The sequence below is a fragment of the Mesoplodon mirus genome (assembly GCF_964341445.2).
Source record: "Mesoplodon mirus genome assembly, chromosome: 15".
Taxonomy (NCBI): domain Eukaryota; kingdom Metazoa; phylum Chordata; class Mammalia; order Artiodactyla; family Ziphiidae; genus Mesoplodon; species Mesoplodon mirus.
In genome coordinates, this window is record NC_138991.1 from 9,830,057 (window position 1) to 9,843,581 (window position 13,525).

General features: G+C 46.7%; 1 protein-coding gene across 1 annotated transcript in view; it reads left to right on the forward strand.

Moving 5' to 3' along the window:
• ZFP64 (ZFP64 zinc finger protein) overlaps nucleotides 1–10,774 on the forward strand; it is a 69,964-nt gene extending 59,190 nt beyond the window's left edge. The window contains exons 8-9 of the mRNA XM_082600585.1: nucleotides 5,223–5,474; nucleotides 8,784–10,774. Of these exons, the coding sequence (XP_082456711.1) occupies nucleotides 5,223–5,474; nucleotides 8,784–9,493 (962 nt within the window). The 3' untranslated portion in view covers nucleotides 9,494–10,774. The remainder of the gene's footprint in view (nucleotides 1–5,222; nucleotides 5,475–8,783) is intronic.
• Nucleotides 10,775–13,525: the final 2,751 nt, after the last annotated feature.

Sequence of the window (13,525 nt, forward strand, 5' to 3'; positions counted from 1 at the left end):
CGAAAAGAAAAAAGAGAAAAACAGAAAGATGGCTGAGTAACCAGATGAGGAGAAACAAGGGTTCCAGGCAGAGGGAACCGCGGTGCAAAGGCTTGGAGGGAGCAGAAGCAGGATGGGTGTGAGGTGAAGTTGGGGAGGCGGGTAGAGGGAGGGGAGGGGGGCACAGAGGCCCCTTGGCCATAGGAACCCTAGATAAGAGCAGTGAAGTTGCTTCTCGAAGGTGCCTTCGGAGCAACCAGCTGCTAAGAATACAGAGAAACCACACGTGCTGGAGCAAAGGAACGCGTGATCACGAACCAGGCTCTGCACACTGCGTACGGCCTGTTGTCATGCCCACTTGTCTAACTGTTATCTGTGGCTGCTTTGTTACCAATAATGTAACAGTAAGTCCATTACATATTAACAATTTTTTTTTTTTTTTTTTTTTTTTGCGGTACGCGGGCCTCTCACTGTTGTGGCTCTCCCGTTGCGGAGCACAGGCTCCGGATGCGCAGGCTCAGCGGCCATGGCTCACGGGCCCAGCCGCTCTGCGGCATGTGGGATCTTCCTGGACCGGGGCACGAACCTGCGTCCCCTGCATCGGCAGGCGGACTTTCAACCACTGCGCCACCAGGGAAGCCCCATATTAACAATTTTATGAAAAATAACTTTTCTGGCCCTACAGTGGGGTTATTGAGTAGTTGCTGGAGACGGAGACTGCACAAAGCCTAAGATGTATTACACTCTCTGGTTCTTTACAAAAACTTCGCCAACCTCTGGTCTCCAGTGTAGACTCTGTAGTAGCCTGTGTGAGTTGGGATACTGATGGCTTTGCTCTCAGAAGCCAAACTAAGTGACTGAAACACAATCAGATTTATTTCTCAAGTACAATTTAAGAAGTAAATAGTCCACAGCTGGTGGAATAGCTGGCGGCCTAAACATACAGCTTCGTCTCCTGGTCCAAGGCAGCTGCTCTAGAACTCAGTCTCTCAACCAGTGGAAGAAAGAAGCAGGAGGAAGGGCTCACAGCATGCCTCCCCTCAGGTCATGCCCCAGAAGCAGCATCCCCTGTGACTTAGGGGGATAATGAGCAGAACTTAGTCGTGGCCACATCAGGCATGAAGGGGGCTGGAAAATGGCTTGAAGAAGGGCTGCCAGACGCCCAGATAAAGCCCTGAAGCTCCATCGTTAAGAAGGCAGCTTTCTGGGGCTTCCCTGGTGGCGCAGTGGTTGAGAGCCCGCCTGCCGATGCAGGGGACACGGGTTCGTGCCCCGGTCCGGGAAGATCCCACATGCCGCGGAGCGGCTGGGCCCGTGAGCCATGGCCGCTGAGCCTGCGCGTCCGGAGCCTGTGCTCCGCAACGGGAGAGGCCACAACGGGGAGAGGCCCGCGTACCACCAAAAAAAAAAAAAAAGACAGCTTTCTGGACAACCAGTCTCTACTGGAAATGGGCATCGTGCTATGAAACTAGAGAACAAAGGGTCAACTTTGCCTGGGAAGGGTGGATCATGAAAGGCCTCCTAGTGAAGCCTTGAAAGACAAGGCTGCCAGGATGATGTCGGTAAGACCATGCAGACTGTGGGAGCCATTTGAACAAAGATGACCCCCGCTTCCTTCGCAGCAGGGTGGCCTGGCTAGGCAACTTCAAAGTGGGTGACTCTGCCCTGAGGATAACTGAGCCATCCTCCATTGGGGCGCTGCTACTGCCATCTAGTGGCTGGGGGCCAGAGGTGCTGCCGAAATCCTGCAGTGCACAGGACAGGCCCTACAAAGAACTGTCAGGCCCCAATGTCAACAGTACCAGGTGGACCTAGAGAGTTAGGCAGGGGCTGGATTAATGTTTTATTGAGGTGATACAGAACATGACGGGGATACAGAACGTATAAGGCAAGGCCCTGTCCTTGGTGGGGTTCACTGAGTCAGGGATGCATATGTAGGGCAGACCCGTGCTTCTCTGGTAGGTGTACACTTGAGCTGCTTCTCTGGATCCAAGGCAATTGCTCTATTTCTCTGAATCTCTTACCCAGTGGAAGATAGGAGTGGGGCCTGGGGGGCTCACAGCATCTTTCCCTCTGGGCATGACCCAGAAGTAGTATCCCTTGTGACTCATGGAATAGTGAGTAAGCAACTAAAGCTTGCATAAAACCAAAGTATTGGGCTTCCCTGGTGGCGCAGTGGTTGAGAGTCCGCCTGCCGATGCAGGGGACTCGGGTTCGTGCCCCGGTCCAGGAAGATCCCACATGACGCGGAGCGGCTGGGCCCGTGAGCCATGGCTGTTGAGCCTGCGCGTCCGGAGCCTGTGCTCTGCAACGGGAGAGGCCACAACAGTGAGAGGCCCGCATACAGCAAAAAAAAAAAAAAAAAAAAATTGTGAATCAGGGCTTCCCTGGTGGCGCAGTGGTTGGGAGTCTGCCTGCCGATGCAGGGGACACGGGTTCGTGCCCTCGTCCGGGAGGATCCCACATGCCGCGGAGCGGCTGGGCCCGTGAGCCATGGTCGCTGGGCCTGCGGTCCGGAGCACAGGCTCCGCAGCGGGAGAGGCCACGGCAGTGAGAGGCCCGCGTACCGCCAAAAAAAAAAAAAAATTGTGAATCACTATGTAGTACACCTGAAATATATAGTACATCAACTATACTTCAAAAAAAAAAAAAACCAAACAACCCCGATCTGAAATGTTACAGGTCATCTTGGGCAAGAGAAGCGAGGGTAGCCAACCAGACACTGGCTCTTTTTTGTTGTTGTTTGTTTTTGTTTTATTTTGGCCACACCGAGTGGCCTGCAGGATCTTACTTCCTGTACCAGGGATCAAACAGGGGTCCTAACCATTGGACCACCAGGGAATTCCCAAGGCTCTTAAAATCACTTGCCTAACAGTGACTCATCAGTTTTGCTCCTCTTCCATTGGGCAGAGCCAGTCACATGTCCAAGCCTGCAGTGATGGGACCATACAGCATAATTCTCCTGGAAAGGACAGTGACTATTTGAACAATGAACAATTTACCTTGGGGGTACATCTCTGACATAGCAGTTTTTCTAAATTGATATTGCTCCGTTTTCTTTCTTGATTCAGACTGTAATTTTATATCCTCTTGGACGATCACCATTTTATTGAGTCTTCTAAACTGATTGGGGTAAAGTCCTACTTAATAATCATGATTGAGTTTGTCTATTTGTTGCCCCCTTTCTCCTTTCCAATGTCTTAAAATGGTTCTCAACCAGATATAGTTTTGTCCCCCTCCCCCCAGGACATTTGGTAATGTCTGAAGACATTTTTGATTCTCAGAACTGGGGAGGAAGGTGCTACTGGCATCTAGTGGAAAGGGTCAGGGATGCTGCTAAACATCTTAGTGCACGGGACAGGGCACAGCAAAGAATCACCTGGCCCCAAATGGTTGTAGTGGCGAGATTGAAAACCCTGGCCTATTGGTACCTTTTCTTTGAGCAAACCTCCCTTTTTAACAGCCATTTTTTGTTTTTATTGATCAAGTGCTGTTCATCTTCATTTCTTCTAGTTTCTTGAGTTGCATATGGTTCGCTTGCTTTCAGCCTTTTGTTTAAAATGAACTGAAGTTCACAGACATTCTTCTGAAAAGTGGCTTGGCTCTGGGCTTTGATACATGGAGCTCCCCCTGTTCATCTCTTGGGAGTTTGTAATTGGATTTTGACTCTTGAGCAAAAGTTGTTTTAAAACATGTCCTACAATTTGCAAGCTTTTCTTTGAAAAACCTTTTGTGAAACCGTGTTAGATTCATAAGTTTGATTCACATCTACTTAGTGAGTTCTGTCTCCTCAGTATAAAATTTTAAGTGGCTTTCACCATGATTTGTTTTGCCTAATATTGATATTTCTGATGTCTTTTAGCATTTTCCTAGAGAATTTTTCTATCGTTTTCTACTTCTCTGCCATTTTTATTTGGGTATCTTAAGAGCATTAAGCTGACTTTTTTTTAAAATGTAATTGACATTTTTAATAGGAAATTTAATCCATTTGTTTCTTGTACTAAGTGATGTTTAGTTTGATTTTTACCTCATTTTGTGTTCTGTTGTATCCCTTTTTTTATGATTGGTTCTCTTTGGTGGTTTGGAAGCAGTACTTTCCATTTCATTACTTATATCCCACATCTTATCCACTTACCTTTTTGTTGTTCTGACGTACACGGTTCATGTGTGATACCCTGCGTCATCTGTCAACTGGCTTTATTTTTTCTTCCATGGAATGCTATTTCAAGTACAGGATATAATTTCTGTGGAACTTTGCAGATACTGTTCCCATATTGCTACCATCCAGTGTTGTCTGAGGAGTTGTGTGCTCATCTGGGCATTTTTTTTTTCTGAAAGCTTTAAGATCTCGTCATTCCTAGGCTTCCTACACTGTACCACCATGGCTCTACATAAGCCATCTTAAGACACATGTCTGGGGAATTCCCTGGAGATACAGTGGTTAGGATGTGACACTTTCCCTGCTGGGGGCCCAGGTTCGATCCCTGGTTGGGGAACTAAGATCCCGCAAGCTGGGTGGTACGGCCAAAAAAATTTTTTTTAATTAAAGAAAAAAATCCATGTCTGTTTTTAGTGTTGAAATAATTATTTTCTCTAACTTCAGGTTCTTGAGTTGGGCATGTCTTTGTGTTCTGGCTTTCCCCAGGCATTTGGTTATTGGGTAGATTTTTATTTGGATGTGATCAGTCTGGAGTGGTTATGTGGTGGCAATGTTCTGGGCTTGGGGTTCTCTGCTCTCCAGGGTACCTCTAGGTACTTGGGGCCTTTAACATTGTTTCTCCAGCCTAAGCACGCTCACTTCCTAACAGCCTGGGAAGTAGATACCATTGCTGCTTGTGGTTTAGTACAAGTAAGGGAAGGGTCAACCTCACCATTCTCCATGTGGTTTATCAACTAGTGAGCCAGAAAGCTGTTCTAATACCCTTCCACCTGCCCCCTCTGATCTTGAATACTTCTATGACCACTCTTGTTTTCCCAAACAAGGTTTGGCCTATGATTTTCTTTCAGTCTGATATTATCTCTGTTCCTTAGGAGCCTTCAAAAGTTCTGAGCCATGAATGAATAGTACACCGACTTGTTTCCCAATGTGCTAATCTAGACCTCAGTGTCTTCCTATCTCTGGGCATTTGGTGAGAAGGAAGAAGCAGACGCTATGCTCAGGCTACCACCTTGGTCACATCCCTTTGCAGTCATCTTGGTAGAGAAAACCCTTAAAACCTTGACTCTTCCTTATGTGTTTGAAGGAGACAAACCCCACAGGTGTGAGTTCTGTGACAAGTGCTTCAGCCGGAAGGACAACCTGACTATGCACGTGCGGTGCCACACCAGCGTGAAGCCCCACAAGTGCCACCTGTGTGACTACGCTGCCGTGGACAGCAGCAGCCTCAAGAAGCACCTGCGGATACATTCCGACGAGCGGCCGTACAAGTGCCAGCTCTGCCCCTACGCCAGCCGCAACTCCAGCCAGCTCACCGTACACCTCCGGTCCCACACAGGTACGTCCCACACCTCGAAACCTTGGTGTCTCCCCTGTTCTCTAAGTCCTTAGCGGTCATTTAGTTAAAGCACAAGCCACTTAAAAAAAAAGCACAAGCAACTTAAATGACTTCAGGGTATAAGCAAAGAAATTTGGAACTTCTGTGTTGATTGTGAAGTTTGTGGTTTCTTCTACCGGGACAACAGCTTTCAGTAAAACATGAAAGTCTGACGCCTGGGTTCTCTAACTTGACTACCTAGAATACCACTGGGGATGATAATCCAATTCAGCAGTCAGGAAGCAAAGGATGTATCTCAATAAAAGTCTGATGTATAAACTAGGTGTTTCTGTCATTTAACTTAAACTCTGATTGCGTGGCTTAATTCAGAAACATGTAGCAAACTCACCTGAATGTAACTGCAAGTCACAAACTTCTAGTTCTAGAAGTTAGACTTTGCAGAAAAGCTTTTCCCTCCCTTCTTTGTGAGACCCTGTTGAAATAACAAGATAGAACCAACCAACCCAACATGGCACAGAAAAATGGGGATTGGGAGGCTCATAAGGAGAGTCATAAAATGAGAATTTCCAGTGAATTCATGGAAAATGACAAGCAGACAGGCATATACTGACATCTAAAATTGAGCGAAGAAAACTGTGTCCCAGCAGACAAATGGGAGGTAGCTATAGTGTTGGGAGCCAATCTTTCCAGCCAATTTCTGTCTGCGTTGAGCGTTCTGGACTTGGAACTGGTGTGTAGGCCGCAAAGGTCAGAGTTCAGAGGAGAAGCTGAAGCCTATTAGCAAAATGGTCTAAACTATCCAGTAACAGGTAAAACCCATGACACCTATGTCTAATCCTTAAACCAGTCTACTCTTCCTAACTGTAAAATGTCAACTATGGATACTCTCATCATCTGCAGAAAATGAGTGGTATGAAATGTGCCAAATCTAACAAATAACAAATTCTGGAGATAACAGAGTACTTGGGTAACTTACAAGAATTTTTCAGTTTTCTTTGGTATCTACCCACTGGCAGAAATGTTGCATCCAAGAAGAGTTTTATGAGCAAAGGTAGTCAGAACAAAGAGGTATGAAATGAAACTAGGGTTGCTGGCTATAAAGTTAAACTTTCCAGAGACCAGGAAAAAAGTTGGAGAACTAATGATAAGAAGATAGAAGTCTGGTTTCTGACTAGGTCTAGGAAGAAAAGAGAAATGAGAAAATCAAATGAGAAAAAATTTTCAATTCTCAGGGGCCATGAGAGATGAAAGGGCTTACAAATGCCACACAGGACAAAGGGAATGGCTGGAGAGATCCATACCTAGAAAGACTTTTCAGTAATATTGGCTTCTCGGAGATAGCGGAACAGTGCCCACAAAATTGAGAAATGATTTGGTATGTAGACTTCTATACCCAGTCAAACTATCTCAAGTGTGAACGTAGACTAGACAACAATGCGCAAGGACTTGAGACTTCACTCACAGCCACCAGGCTAGTGGAAGTTACTGGAAGATAAACTCTAGCAAAACAAGGGAGGAAACAAAATTTGGCATGAGATATTTGATATGTGAAGATCTGAATGAAGCTGAGCGGGGTTGTAATAAAGGGAAATATCAGGATGATTCTTATATAGAAGGTTAAGAGGAAATTCAGCGAATCAGAAACTCAAAATCCATAAGAAATTCCATGTAAAATGTTACATAATTAAGAGACTGGATGGCTTTTGAGATGATGGTGAGATTCTTTTTTCCCTCAATGCACAAGCCAAGAAGCAGGATAAAATGTGACCCCCAAGTGAGCATGTAAGAAAAGAGAATCAAGGGAAGGGCAAGATAGGGGTATGGGATTAAGAGATACAGACTACTATGTATAAAATAAGCAACAAGGATGTACTGTCCAGCATGAGGAAATATAGCCATTATTTTGTAATAACTTTAAATGGAGTATAATCTATAAAAATATTGAATCACTATGCTGTATACTTGAAACTAAGATAATATTGTAAATCAAAATACTTCAATGTAAAAAGAGAATCGAAGTGAACTTGAAACTAGCCACACGATCAACTGGCCCAGGTGGAAGTGGACGTAATCCCAGTGCAGAATTTGGCTCAGGTGAATGTCACATACCCAGTCATAATAAACATTACCTGTGGTTTGTGTCTAAAGTTTAAAGCAACTAGTTAAAGCATGGGAATTAAGTCAGAATGCAAACCGAACTTAAATGTAAAAATAAAGCTCTTTCTCAAGCAGGAAGAAGGTAGTGTGACAAAGAGAAAGGAATCCTTAAACCTCGCAAGCTGATGGACCAAAAATTGAAGCTATTAAAAAAAAAAAAAAAAAGGGCTTCCCTGGTGGCGCAGTGGTTGGGAGTCCGCCTGTCGATGCAGGGGACACGGGTTCGTGCCCCGGTCTGGGAAGATCCCTCATGCCGCGGAGCGGCTGGGCCCGTGAGCCATGGCCGCTGGGCCTGCACGTCTGGAGCCTGTGCTCCGCAACGGGAGAGGCCACAACAGTGAGAGGCCCGCGTAACGCAAAAAAAAAAAAAATTGAAGCTATTACTCATTCTAGAAAGTAAGGCTAGAAGAGTCAAAATCACAACAAACAATGCAGGAGAAGTTTGGGGAAAGGATGGATATGTAGGATAAGCAAGAATCTCATCTTTGCAGATAGTCAACTGACAATGATATTTAAAGTAACAACCTCCAAAAGAACTAAACTCTTAGCAGTGCCTCCAGGGAGTACAGAGGAGGCTGTGGCATTTCATGATTGGTCTTCTCCTGCTGCCATATTCATGGGTTAATTTTATAAATAAAGTTCATTCTGCCATTGTGAAACTACAAAACTTTAATAATACAAGCCAGTTAACTGATGTAATAATACAGGTTAAACACTAACGTGAGCACATTTATAAGTCTTAGCTTGATTTGGAACAGGTGTGTGTAACATAAACCACACCTCTTCCTTCCATGTCCAAATTTGGGATGTCAAGTGAGTTTAGATCTGAAACAGAAGTGTCATGAAGAGTGTGGACTTGGATGCCATGATGCCTGGATTCAAATCCCTGCTGTTTGGCCACGGTCAAATAACTTGACCTCTCTGAGCCTCTGTTACCCCATCTATTAAAATGGGGTTAGTAGTACCCACACGTAGGATTGTCGTGAGGATTAAGCAAGTTAATATACGTGGTAAGTGGTGGTGTGACGAGGTGACAAGTCATTGGAGTTCAAAGACCCAGCTACCTCTCTGCGGCCAGGTGTTCTGAGGTGTGTTTGGGGGGAATTCTGTGTTGCCTGCCTGCTCTAATGGAAACACACCTTCCGTTGCTAGGGGACACCCCCTTCCAGTGCTGGCTCTGTAGCGCCAAGTTCAAAATCAGCTCGGACTTGAAAAGGCACATGATCGTGCACTCGGGGGAGAAGCCTTTCAAGTGCGAGTTCTGCGACGTCCGCTGCACCATGAAGGCGAACCTCAAGTCGCACATCCGCATCAAGCACACCTTCAAGTGCCTGCACTGCGCCTTCCAGGGCCGGGACCGGGCCGACCTCCTGGAGCACAGCCGGCTCCACCAGGCCGACCACCCCGAGAAGTGCCCCGAGTGCAGCTACTCCTGTTCCAGCGCCGCCGCCCTGCGCGTGCACAGCCGGGTCCACTGCAAGGACCGCCCCTTCAAGTGCGACTTCTGCAGCTTTGACACCAAGCGGCCCAGCAGCCTGGCCAAGCACATCGACAAGGTGCACAGGGACGAGGCCAAAACCGAGAACCGGGCCCCGCCGGGCAGGGAAGGGCCCCGAGAGAGCGGTGGCCAGCACGTGGCCCAGATAGTGACCCAGCGGGCCTTCCGCTGCGAGACCTGCGGCGCCTCCTTTGTCAGGGGCGACTCTCTGCGGTGCCACAAGAAGCAGCACAGTGACCACAGTGAGAACAAGAGCTCGGGCTTGGTCACTTTCCCACCCGAGAGCAGTGCCTCGGGGCAGCTGGGCACCCTGGTCTCCGTGGGGCAGCTCGAGACGTCCCTGGAGCCCAGCCAGTGCCTCTAGTTACACCGGAGAGGGTGGGCGGCCGTCCGGAATGCCAGACACGCACCCCTGCCCGGCCCTCTGCACTCAGGCCGTCGAGCCAGACTTGAGTCACCAGCTGCGGGGACACCTGCTCCAGCTTAATAGGCCCGCAGAGGCCATGGCCCCAGTCACCGTGGCCTGAGGGCAGGCAGGCACCAAGGCAACGCTGTGGAGACCCTCCCCAATCCGTGTCCCTGTCTTCCCTCCAAGAATCGTCCAAGAGGTGGTCTCGGTTCCAAGGTGGTGGGCGTCCATCGAGCAGTGCCACCTCCCATAGGGATAGTTTCTTCGCGATGGATTCCAGTTCTAAAACCCATCCATCTCCGATGGAATTATGAAACTAATTAGACCACATGGAAAAACTAATACTACACTCATCTGTAGGGCGGGAAAGGTGAAGGGGATGGCGGGGTACCTGGAGGGCCTGGGGTGGCGGGAAAAGTTCTATTTCTCAACCTGGGTGGTGGTTTATGAGTATTCACCTTCTGCGTTTTTTGTGTGGTTCCTTTTATCTGTTGTCTTATAATAAAAAGGCAAGCTCCTCTGTAGAATGGTGTCAGAGGGCCACTCCATTTTTATGGTCTCCCATAGACAGGTTATGGTGTGGGGTTCTGCGGTGCTGCCCCGGCCCCGTAGTCATTTCTCTATAAATGCACGTAGGAGGTCTGTGTCTTAGTGCTGTAGTGAAGCGAAATGCAGTTTGATCTGTAGGTGGCGCCAAAGATCAAGCTGACGCTAGCTCAGCCTGTAATTGTGTGTGTTCTGAAATTCAACCTTGGCCTACTTGTGTTCATAAAAAGAGATGAGGGGCCCAGTGGGTCCTGGGCTTGGTTCTGGGACATATGATGCGTGGGAAAGCCTGAGACTAGTGTCTTTCATCACGGTAAGCCCTTGGTGTTTGCTGAACCAACAAACGAGAAACCCCAAACCTCTTGTAAATGGACGTTTCACTTGACGGAAACTTAGGAGGCCATGGAATGCCAGTGGATATATAATTTATCCAAAGTTGCTTTGTTCTTTTCTTCAAATACAGTCTTTGTTTAATACAAATTCTTGTGTGCCCTCATCAAGCTAAACATCTGTGCTTTTAAAACATTGAATAGATCCATTGTTTTTGATAAACTAGAAACAAGGATGTGAAAACATTTTTTTTATAGATCGTATGCAGGGGACTATGTCACTTATGAAATAGAGGTACAGAACTTATTTTAGAAATTTTGTTTGAATGAATCTGATTCCGTTTAAGTCTGACTTCAGGCGAGTTATAACGCACTGTTGGTCTTTCTGTGAGAAGAAGAGATGGAAATGATAGCAGAGAGAATTAATCATTTCTTTGCTTTAGAGCTATTTTTGGTTGTTCAGAAGTGTTTTGTTACTGAATGCTGGTGCATTGTACAGATTCTTTTGTCACCTTTCTGCCGTTTGTCAAAGAGTCTTATCTGTGTTTCTGTTCTAGTAACAGAAGGGCTGTTGACCTTTCAAGTGGGAACCGATAGATCGAAATCGTATAGACGTTGCTTGTACTTCTGGTGTTATAGCTCTTCAGATACACAGGAAAAATATCAGCCTCTTTAGAAGACATTTTTTCATAGCTGTATGGGCATCAAGGGTCTTGGATCCACGCTGGTATCACCTAGCAAATTTGGTTGCCCAGTAGAGCGGAGGTCAGCAAGAAGTTTGGGATCAGATAATATTTAATATAAATAGTAAATATTTGAGGCATTATGGAGCCTTTGTGACTAAACTCTCTGCACAAAAGCAGCCAGACTATAAGAAAAAGAACATGTCTGTGTTCCAACAAAACTTTATAAAATGAGGATGAGACTTAAAATATACAGCTAATCACCAACTAAAGCTGGGGAGCAGCCATAGTAGGTAAGAGGCCGCTGACATGGTTTCTGCACCCAGCTCTGTTTCGCAAGGTCAATATGGATCTGAAAGGGGAAACTGATTAATGAATATGTTTGCAGTTTGACATCACCTGGACCAGGGGTTGGCGAACTTTTTCAGTAAAAGATCAGATAGTAAATTTGGGGGGCTTTGCTGGCCTTAGTCTCTGTTGAAACTACTCCACTCTGTTCACCTCTGTGGCACAATCACTCAGCTCTGCCATTGTCACCGAAGCAGCTGTAGATAACAGGTAAGTGAATGGATATAGCTGTGTGCCAATAAAACTTTATTTACCAAAAGCAGGCCATGATTTGGAGGGCCATCTTTTGCTGACCCCTGAGCTGGGCTATTGAGTGCAAGCAACTGGGTAATTGATGATGGGTGAAAACACAGGAGAAATACTGAGAATGCCAAGTTTCCTGGGATCCCTTTAAGCAAGGTACAGCTTCATGCAAGAGATAGGCAAGTTCCAGCTTAGGCACGGGGACAAGCTGTGTCCTTTTGATCCTTAGTCAGTGTAGCTATAAAATCTCCAGGGAAGAGTCCAGGAATCAAGATGTTACCCTCTTGCTCTCCTCTGATTAAGGTTTCTTGCTGCCTTCTAAACATTGTAGAACATGAATTTTTTGTTTGTTCCTGGGTTTAATTTCTTAAAAAGTATGCACCTCAATTCCTGTTGCTATGTTGTTGTGAGTCCTTACTCTGAGCCAGACACTGTGCTGAGAACGTGACCTGTGTTAACTCACCTACTTCTCCCAGGTGCCATCCAGAGCTGGAACTAGAGTGAGACAAGGGAGGCACGTGCCTAGGGCACTCAAAACTCAGTAATCAGTCGTTTTGAAGCAATATTTTTTTAACTGGCAAACTGTGGCCCACAGGTCAGCTGCTTTGTTTTTGTAAGTGGAGTTTTATTAGAAGTTGGCCCGGGAATTAAGGCAGGACCATGCAGGGGAAGACTTGGGCCTATCTTTAAGAGTGTGATTTTTTTGTTGTTTTTTTTTTGTTGTTGTTGTTGTTTTGCAGTACGCGGGCCTCTCACTGCCGTGGCCTCTCCCATTGCGGAGCACAGGCTCCGGACGCGCAGGCTCAGCGGCCATGGCTCACGGGCCCAGTCGCCCCGCGGCGTGTGGGATCCTCCCGGACCGGGGCACGAACCTGTGTCCCCTGCATTGGCAGGCGGACTCTCAACCACTGCGCCACCAGGGAAGCCCGAGTGTGATGTTTTTGTTCGTTGTGGATTCTTCCGCGTTATGTTTGGTTTTTAGGAAAATTGCATTAAAATAGTCACCTTGATCAGTGAGATTTTTGGTGCCACTTTCTGTTTGCATCAGAGGGGATTGCCTCAACCACCTCACCCCGGTCTCTGCCTCTTGTTCAGATACGAAGGTGAAGAAACTTCTGTTATTTTGTTAGAGTAATAAGTTGATCTGAGTAAGGTGATGACACAACCATCCAAAAGGAGCCTTCTTTTGTTAAAAGGTAACAGGGTTGAGGAGGAAGGAGGTAAGAACAACCCTGCCTCTGGCACTACTGTCTGGCTGACGTCCAGCTAGAGATTTTACCTCAGATTCTCAGTTTGCTCGTCTGTAAAATGGGCCATTTCAGGCATTTGGCTTAATGATAAAGTCGACTGGTTTAAAACACCAAAACAGAAATTGGCTCACCTGTGTGTCTTTTTCTCGTTTATTTTGTTTGGGGCCAGCAGATGGGGACAACCAAGAAGTAGTACTGTGTGACCTTATGACACTGGGCATCGTGGTTTCTATCTTACTTCTCAGCCCCGCCCCGCATCTTCAACACATGGTCCAAGGTGGTGGCAACTTAAGCTCCAGCCAAGATAGGAGGGGGAGGCCATCCTCCCTCTTCTTAGCACTGCTGGAAGGTTGCACATAAACTTATGCTCACCTCTCCTGGCTACATGGCTGGTCATATGCCATGGCTGTTGCAAAGGGTGCTGGGAAATTGTGACTCTGGAGTAGCCTTTGCCGAGTTAACCCCCACACACACACCCGCAAGGAGATGCTGAGTCATGAGTATTCTCTGCCCCTGAGCAATAATGCAGGCTCTTGAAGGCTGGAGATGACTTTGCTGTGAAACACCTGGCATGGGTCCTGAACACCC